The sequence below is a fragment of the Phoenix dactylifera genome, chromosome 9 (genome assembly GCF_051530095.1).
Source record: "Phoenix dactylifera cultivar Ajwa chromosome 9, Ajwa_hap1_PhDact_Kaust_v1.1, whole genome shotgun sequence".
Taxonomy (NCBI): domain Eukaryota; kingdom Viridiplantae; phylum Streptophyta; class Magnoliopsida; order Arecales; family Arecaceae; genus Phoenix; species Phoenix dactylifera.
Window position 1 is genome coordinate 32,893,088 of NC_143198.1, and position 9,226 is coordinate 32,902,313.

Below are 9,226 nucleotides of genomic sequence, written 5' to 3' on the forward strand. Positions count from 1 at the left end.
AAGGAAAAAATAAGGGCTCGTTTGGTTCGCGGGAAGCATTTTTTCTCCTAGGAATATGACTCCTGGGAAGCAGATTCTTAGAAAGATGAAGCCTAAGATAGTACTTTTGGCATGTTTGGATGACCATGGAAAAGTGACAGATTTTTAAAGTGCTTATATTTGGTTGACCATCCACTTTCCTGAGAAAGTTATGTATAATTCTTATTATATCCTTAATAAAAATTATGTCTTTAATGCCTTAACTGATGCTTATTCCTTAGATATATTCGTAGCTTTTCCTCCCAAAAAAAAAAGGCATGGTTGTCGAAGGAAAAAATAAGGGCTCGTTTGGTTCGTGGGAAGCATTTTTCCTCCTAGAAATATGATTTCTAGGAAGCAGATTCCTAGGAAGATGATGCCTATGAAAGTACTTTTAGCATGTTTGAATAACCATGGAAAAGTGACAGATTTCCAAAGTGCTTATATTTGGTTGACCATCCACTTTTCTGAGAAAGTTATGTATAATTGTTATTATACCTTTAATAAAAATTAGGTGTTTAATACCTCTTTAATGCTTCTTTAATGCTGAAGGGTTTTTTTGAGAAAAAATAAAAATGGAGTGATTCTCGCCTCATTGGAAAATAACTTTTCCATGTTTCTCATGGAAAAAATTTTTCAATGAAATATGGGAATCATATTTTAATGAGAGTATAACTTTTCCGTCTCTCTTCTTTGAAAACTTCAACCAAACAAGAGGCATCTCATTACTTTCCTGTTGACCACACTTTTCTCCTCTTTTTTTTTTTTCTGCGAACCAAATGAATCCTAAAGGTAAGTTCCGAAACATAAGAGCTATAGTCCAGGTGGGGGCTCGACGTATCGGAGAGAGTATTGTGACCCTCACCGGCGTTGGTGGCCGCCTGCAAGCCCATCTAGACCACTGCCTTGCCTTGCCAGCCGGGCCGCAGGCGGCCTCCACGATGCACTCTCCGCTGCCCTTCCCCTCGCCCCTCGCCCCTCGCCGCTTCTCTGCGCCCGGCATCGTGCGCTTGTGCATGGGGGAGGGGCAGAGATGGTGGAGCGGAAGCGAGTGAGCTCGATCGCCTTCGGTGGAGGGGTAATTTACCATCAACTTCCAATTCCGGGACCATGCATGACTGATGATGTAATCTTCTATCGTCAAAAATACTGCATGAATTGCGGTTAAAGATGGACTTACTATTATATCGATGATCCATCTAAAAAGATAAACCGATGCTATATATGCGAATCTAATGAAGCTTGATCTTGCTCGAGCAATAAAAGTTACCCCATCCTTAATCACGACAATCTTATCAAATTTAATCTCTCGTTATGTTTATTTTCTAGAGCCATCCGCGGTCGCGAAATTTTCGACTTTCTAGTTTCCTTCACATCTGTTTCATTGTGCGTTCTCTGCGTCCCAGGGAGCCTCTATTCAGAGTTCTAATCGAGTGAGGCACTTATGGCTTTCTTGAGCTACCGATTATGGCCTGGGGCCGGTGCGCGCGGACCTCACATCACATGGTGTTAATGGCACAGCAGTCGCCACTGAAGTATGGTGCTGCTATTTTTTTGGTTGGTGTCTCCTAGCCAGACGAGACCTTCAGAGAAATCAAAGAGTGGCCCCTGAAAGGACCATCAAACTGCCCTGGGTCCAGGCGCATGGGGTGCTGGCCCTTCGATTGCGGAACGTGGCCTGGGACCTAAACTCTGTCCTTCCGTTCTCTGGTCTTCCGATTACCCAAAAGACTGGTCCATTTTGGGCGGAGAAAGTAGCCCATATCCATATTCATATTTATTTTATTTGACGATTACAAATATGGATATAGATATTAGTCGAATACAAAAATTTATATTCATACTTATTTTAAATAGATATGGATACAAATCAATACCGAAAGATAGATATAAATACAGATATAAATCCGATAATTAAGCTTTATGACAAGAGAATCATATATATTATTAGGTGAACGATGAATCAAATTAATAACAAATCGTTATAGTCATTTATTTTTTCTAAAAATTCATAAATACTATATAAAATTAAATAGAATTACGAATAAAATTGGATATTCGGATACAGATCAGATAGTTGTTTATTTATATTTATTTTTTTTAACAAATATGGATATGGATATCAATTGGATGCTCAAATTTCTGTCTATATTCGGATAGATTTGAATACCAAAATGAATCCGGATAGATATTATTTGATCAATTTTCATCCCTACTTCATCATCTTTGTTCTTTCCTCCTCTCACTATCACAGCCAAAGCTCGCGTCAGCAAAATGAGGGTGCACTTCGTACTGCGTGCAAAACCAGCAACCTCTCGAGCTGTTCAAAGTGAAAACTGGTGAGAATAACCAGCCAGCGCAGTTGGCCCAGTTTATGATATTCTTGACATCAACAAACTAAACATGCCGGTCTCATGGTGACGTTCCCGCTGTTCCTCAAAAGAGACTGACCGACGTTTTGCATGCAACAACCCAAAGCCGAAGGGAGAAACGACATATACACCATAAGAGAAGGGCACAGTCAAAAATGGCAGACGTTCTCCCAATTTGACCCACGTTACGGATCATTTCATCAGTTGTTAAAGTCATGGCCCCAGTTAAACATAATGTGGCCAATGTGGATTAAAGTATTCATCCCCACCACCTTCACTACAACCATGGAAGATACAAATGCAGCTAGACAAGCAATTTTGTACTCAATACACTCTGAAGGCCTGTTAAAAGTTGCAAGATTCCTATTCTAGTACCTGTGAAAACAATCAGAAAAAATGACTAAAGAATTACCATATGATGTATAAGAGAATTCCAACAAATACTTTATTTATGTAAAAAATAATTAAGGAGTTCCATAAGATGTGCACAGACAACTATATTGACTACAAGTGGTACAGGATGAAAAAGACATGACAATATGAAACCTGAGCAGTCCAACATATAAAAAGACCAAAGAGTAGCACCATTGGGATTGACATATGGCTAAAGTTCTTAAGCTACACAGCACCATTTGAGAAACATATAAATTTCCTCTTTCATACCTTCTCTGACATCTACCTCACTGTTAGTTGCAGCTTAAAGAACAAGGCAGGATCAGTGAGGCTATTGAACTAGATACAACAATGCCAAGTTGAACAGGGCAGCCCTGCTAATAGCCAGTCATCAGTAAGATTCATAAGTAGGGCTATCAGAATGCATATCCATCAATGAGTCGTTTGAGCTGGGACAATTAGACTCCTGGTTTTGACTGAGAGAGTTCACTTCATGGTTCCTAGCTCCATTTCCAGTGGGCAGATAACCACTTGCCTCATATTCACTTCCCTGAGCCAGATGATAGGGCTGAAGACTCCTGCGAACAGGGGTGGAAAGAGCATTCGAGAAAACTGAATTTTTTGCCTGATCAGAAGGACTAGGTTGGGGAGCAAGTCCAACTGCTGCCCGCCCAAAAAAAACAGACGGTTGTTGAACAATCGAGTTTGTAAAATGCATTGTAGTTTGCAGATGTGGATGTTGGTGTTGGAATTGCAATCTTGGAGACACTATTGCATCCTCTCCTCCATAATCCATCGCATTCTGCAAAAATCGACTTCAAGTTCTCTGGCAGATGCCATTTATAATTTCACCATCACCAAAAAAACCTGTTTATAACTCAGATAGAGAGAGAGGGAGAAAGAGATTGTTGTCGACATGATAACGAAAAGGCAAAAATTAAGGTGGGGCAAGTAATTATATGATACATAACAAATGTTGCAAGAAAACAAAGAATGTGTTCGGTTACATATTTGTTTGGCGGTAAGTTGCATGTGCATTTTTAGCACATTCAAACTTGAGATTAATTGCAACGGAAATAACAAATCGTATATTTAAATGAATGAAGTTCCAAATAGCACACGATGATTGATGTTAGAAATGTGGAAGCTTGAGATGGCCTGAAGTAGCCAAGAGAATTTGCAACAAGGTTACTAGGTTTATATCATGGTACTTGATTTCCAAATTGTAGGTACTGCCTTATTTAGTTGAAGAATGACAGATGCATCCAAGCAAAAGGAGAAAAAAGAGGGAAAAAAGAAGAGAAGTGCCATTTTGTTGGAAAACTAGATATGCATCTAAGCAAAAGGCATAACCCAAAAGATTAACCAATAAAAAGCATCAATTTCTAGAACTGAATACACAGGAAGGAAGGAATGGGGATTGGAAAAGGAGCAATATTCACTAGCTTGAATCGCATGAAGCAAAGACATGTCGCCGAAATGAAATTTTAGAAAAACAGAGAGAAACAAAACAGAAGATATATAGCTAGATGAAATGACAAAGCTAAAATAACAGTCATTGTGATAAAACCTGGATATAGGTAAGTATATCATCTACATTCACCCTTGACCCCTCCTCATGTTGTCTCAAGACCCACTGGTAGACCTTCCCCTGCATAAATCCAAAGGCAACAAGAAGCTGGGTAAGCACAAAAGCAGACATGTTACAAAAATTGCATTCTTTCGTGTTATTTAAACTGTCCAACTTTGGACCACTTGATGCATAAGCTAGGAGTCTCCAAATCACATGATTTTTTTGGTTTGTAAGCAGTTTACAGGTAATAGATCACATCTAATGGCTTGGACCATCGATGTGAGACTCCCATCATCCAATTCAAAAAAGGTGTAATTCTATAGGAGTTACACTAGGTATAACTAGAATCTAACCATATATATACATATACATACATACATATATACATATATATATATACATGTGTCTGTGTGCAAGCACACACACACACACATATAAACACATTAGTTTCATTTATATATCCTTCAATTTCAAAACTTTTGGTATATGAAATTTTCATCTATAACTTAATAGGGTAGAAAGGATAAAAACAACAACATACTATAACATGTTTGGGATGTTTGTACTTGACTTTAGATTGCATATCGTTACAATTTTCAGTCAATCATTGTTATATGATTAATTATCAGGTGTTTGTAGTTCGTAATTTACCTTCGGAGCATTAGTTGGATGCTTCATTGATAAGCTTTAGGAAAAACCTTAATACATAAGGTGGCATGCTCCAGTGTAAACATCAGTAATGAGAGCCAAGAAGGAGATAAAGACAATAGGAAGTTATAATCTCAAAAGAAAATGGATTAAGTAAGATCTTCAAATGCAGGACAGAGAAGAGCACCATAAATTTGTAGGGTAGATATTCAAATATGTTGTATAATCAACATAGATATACCATAACCACTGAGCCTTTTCCCAACAATTTGTGGTCGGCTATAATCAACATAGATATGATCTATGTAAATGCACTCCTACATCTTCATACATATTGAACTAGAATCCTAACAGAAGGATTTAACCATTTAGGTTGAACCCTATTAGTGCAAACCGATCAATGAGTCCTTTAATTTTGAATATCCATACTATTGTGCATGAAGAAAAAAAAAATGCTCATGCAAATGCTTATGCATTGAGTAATTGCAAAACAAAACAATTTTAATGACAAGACACAATGTTTTCATTCAAAACACAGTTTAGGAGCATCCACACCCAATAACAATTGGTTTTTATGTGCTTTAAGTAGCACGAATTGTGATCATTGATCAATGAGACAGACACCCAAATTATGTCCCAACTTACATTCCAACACGTCAGCTCCATTGGTGTCATTCATTTTGTATCTACTTGATGCATAAAAAAGATAGCTCCAAGATATAAGGTTTTTTGTTTGGAGACATGTTTTAGTTCATGATCAACAGTTGGTTCCTCAATATACATGAGCCATCATTAATTCTACACAAATAGGATATGGTTTCAAGGTCTATCAATGAGCATTGTTTTTAAAAATGGATTGTGCCGCCACCTGAGTTCTTGTCTTAGGCATGGCTATCACCAAGTTGTCTCATGTAGCACTTGGCAGCCCATGCAAGTAGTGAAGACCATTGGTTAGCTTAGAAGCAACTATTGGGCCTAAAACAAGTGCCTTTGTTAATCTCTTAGGAAAATTAAAAGAAAAACTTTGTCAACATCCCTTGAGGTTGAATAGCACAAGAGTGAGCATCAGTGATTGTCGAACTGGCCCGAACTAGGTAGTTTGGTCTATATCGAACCGAACCAACGCCAAGTCGGAACAATTCAGCGGATCGGGTTGTTTCGGTTATAAAACCCCTCCCCACCTCTCGGTTCAATTATAAAACCACCTCCCTCGCCTCTAGTTCGATTATAACCCTCCGACTCGCGATGGTGTTCGAGTGCACCTCCCCTCTACTCACGACAATTCGAGAGAACCTCCTTGTGACATTGCTCACTCTCCCCTCAACCATCACCTATAAGCCTTCCCCCCTCTCTCCCTGGTAGGGTTAGGGTTTAGCCCTCGGCTCTCCCCTTCCTCCCTCTCCCTCCTCTCTCTCTTGCACCGCTAGGGTGGGTTCAGGTTTAGCCCTCAGCCCTCTCCCTCTCCCTCTCTCTCTTCTTCTCTCCTTTTCTCCCTCTCCCCCTCCCTCTTCCAATTTCAATATGCCTCAAAACAATACAATACAAACTTGTACTGTACTGAACCCATCACCGGCATTACAGCATCCAAAATGGGGGGGGGGGGGCCTAGGGCCTTGGCACACAAGTTGTCAATGCGGCCTTCACCACATACAGATGTTGCTTCTTCTGCTACTGCCACCAACTTGGAGTGAGTTTTGCTGTATTTTGCATTCTAAACTCTAGATGTCCATGTTGTGGTAAAGAGCCTGGCAGATCCAAGGCTATCTACCATCACCTGGAAACATCGAAAATATTGCCTTTATATTAAATAATCTCAATCTCTTCATGTACATTTCTATGCATGTCCAAGTTCCATGATTGATACATTTCAGGTCTGATCCTCTTCCTTCTCCCATCTCCACTCTTCTTCCTACTCAAACTCCCGATCCCATTAAATTTATCATAAAGTAGAAGAAGTTCTTTATTCAGTAATTCTATTCTCCAGGACCAGCTCATCTTATTTTCAAGTCTCTTCTCATTTATCTCATCAATAGAAAATAGGAGGCATTTGGTGTGAGGACCCGTGCGGGCGTGTGTTTAGTCCCACATCGGTTATTCGCTGGGTAGATCTTGGGTACTTATACAGGATCAAGGAACCCAAATAATAATTTCCGGCTAGCCATTTTGGGTGAGATCCTGGGTTGTTACAAATGGTATCAGAGCGGACCCGGCCCATAACCTATATGGACTAGGAGACACTGCAGCACGGATCCATTGGGGCTGACCGTGGGCCAATCATGGTGTTTGTGATTATATTTGAATAGATTTGAACCCTTAGCCTGACGAGGACGTCAAGGCTTGAACGGGGGGAGTATGTGAAGACCCGTGCGGGCGTGTGTTTAGTCCCACATCGGTTATTTGCTGGGTAGATCTTAGGTACTTATACAGGATCAAGGAACCCAAATAATAACTTCCGGCTAGCCATTTTGGATGAGATCCTGGGTTGTTATATTTGGAGGCACAATCTAGGGTTCCAAGGTGCCCTTCTCTTTTCTTGTTCATGAAATCCCATGCCTTCTTCATTCAACTGCAATCTTCTTGCACCTTTCTTACATCAGATCCCTTCATCTACCATGCACAATGTCATGCAAAATGGAAAAGAGTACTTGCCAAGAACAAAGTAATTGGAAAAGGGTACTTGCCAAGAACTACTTCTAAGACACAAATAGATCCATGCATTAGCACAAACAAGAATGAAGCATGCTACTCTCAAGTTTGGGGCGATTAAGCACTGGATAATGTCAATATGTACTTAAAGTGGGTAACTGGGGACTGGGTCCAACCAATTTATTGATTTCATCAGAGTTCTTCAGACCTCCCTCGTCTTCTCCTTCTGACCAAAACGAATCTTCCCGTTCCACTATGAGGTCAATCCATCATAATCAACACAGACTCTAAACAGAATTTGACTAAGGAGGCCTTAAAAATTTCACCTATAATCTAGCCAATCACAAGCACTACATGGAAAATGATGCCATGCAACAGCTTCCACTATTCACTCGATAATCCGGATGAAGTAAAAGAACCGCTCACAAGAGGAAGAAAGCGACAAAATACACCAAAAAGCTACTCGCTCGATCACTTAAGAACAGAACGAAATAGAAGAAAAGAACAGGAAAAAGCTTAACTTGGCAAGATCATGGAATCACAAAAGCACAAAACAAACTCAAAACATGCATATCAAGAGGAAAAGAAAAGAAACTGCACTCCATCAAGGACCAAAATGTGAACAGCGACAGAAGAAAACAAAAAAAAATCCGAAAAAGAAAGAAGAAATTTTACAAAGATTCCATTAAAGAAGAGCCAATGCAAATTGAATCCATCAAGTAGGAACCAGTAACGATCTAAAGAAACCATAAAGCAACAACCTTTCAATCATCAATCAAAATGACAGTTTAGGAGAAATATATATATCCATCAAAGATGAACCTGGGAACGATCGATTGATGAGGATGAGAGAGAGAGGAACCAGGGCATGGCGCTCGCCGGCCTGGAAGGAGAGCTTCTGATGGTTCATGGCCTGGGTGTAGAACTGAGAGAGCGAGTTGGCCGCGCTGCAGAAGGTGGAGTAGAGCGTCCGATCCACCTCGTCGAGGCGCGTCGCGTCCGATTTCCGCCTCCGCGCCATGGATTCGATTCCGAGGAGAAGAAATAGAAACGATCACGAACGATCGGTAATGGAGGAGGAGGAATTATAGAAGAAGAGCTCCTCTCTCTCCTCTCTAAATCCCTAAGCCGCTTCAGAAACGCCAGAGCCAAAACAACGCCTAAGAGAGAGGAACCTTAGCTTAGAGACGTTTTATTTATTATTTTTCCGACCGACGCTCCCACGCCGATTCAGGAAAGGCGGCCGTTCTCCCTCCGCCTGGGCGTGCTCCGAGGAGGTGCATGTTAACACGTGGACTCGGGCCGTCGTGGAGAATCAATTTCTTTTATGCAGGTGCGTAGATCTGCCGTTTGATATTTGCGATGGATGGAAGATCCTGTATCTCGCATGGAATTTATATGAGGGCATGTGCATGGAGTAAGGGGGTTTGATGGGCTCCCTCTCTCCGCGCGCCATTGTTGCGACTTCGGTGGCTTTCGCGGACTCATACGGGTATGCATTTGGCCCCACGTTACGGATAGATTTTAGATATTTATCTCGAATTAAAAAATTTAAATAATATTTTTTAGCTATTTT

General features: G+C 40.5%; 1 protein-coding gene across 3 annotated transcripts; it reads right to left on the reverse strand.

Annotated features, from left to right (window-relative positions):
* Positions 1–2,216: 2,216 nt before the first annotated feature.
* On the reverse strand, positions 2,217–8,901 carry LOC103720668 (uncharacterized). Of its 3 annotated transcripts, XR_015969156.2 has the most exons (4): positions 8,513–8,901; positions 4,354–4,434; positions 3,054–3,585; positions 2,217–2,765 (listed from the first exon to the last, which is right to left on the reverse strand). XR_015969156.2 is itself a non-coding variant. In XM_008810495.6 (3 exons), exons 1-3 carry the CDS (start codon positions 8,669–8,671, stop codon positions 3,175–3,177), a joined length of 651 nt encoding a protein of 216 aa, XP_008808717.3. In that variant the 5' UTR covers positions 8,672–8,901; the 3' UTR covers positions 2,812–3,174. The 3 variants fall into 3 exon arrangements, 2 of the variants coding, with proteins under 2 accessions (XP_008808717.3, XP_017701586.3); XM_008810495.6 differs by lacking the exon at positions 2,217–2,765 and having other exon boundaries at positions 2,812–3,585; XM_017846097.4 differs by lacking the exon at positions 2,217–2,765 and having other exon boundaries at positions 2,812–3,585; positions 8,473–8,656.
* Positions 8,902–9,226: the final 325 nt, after the last annotated feature.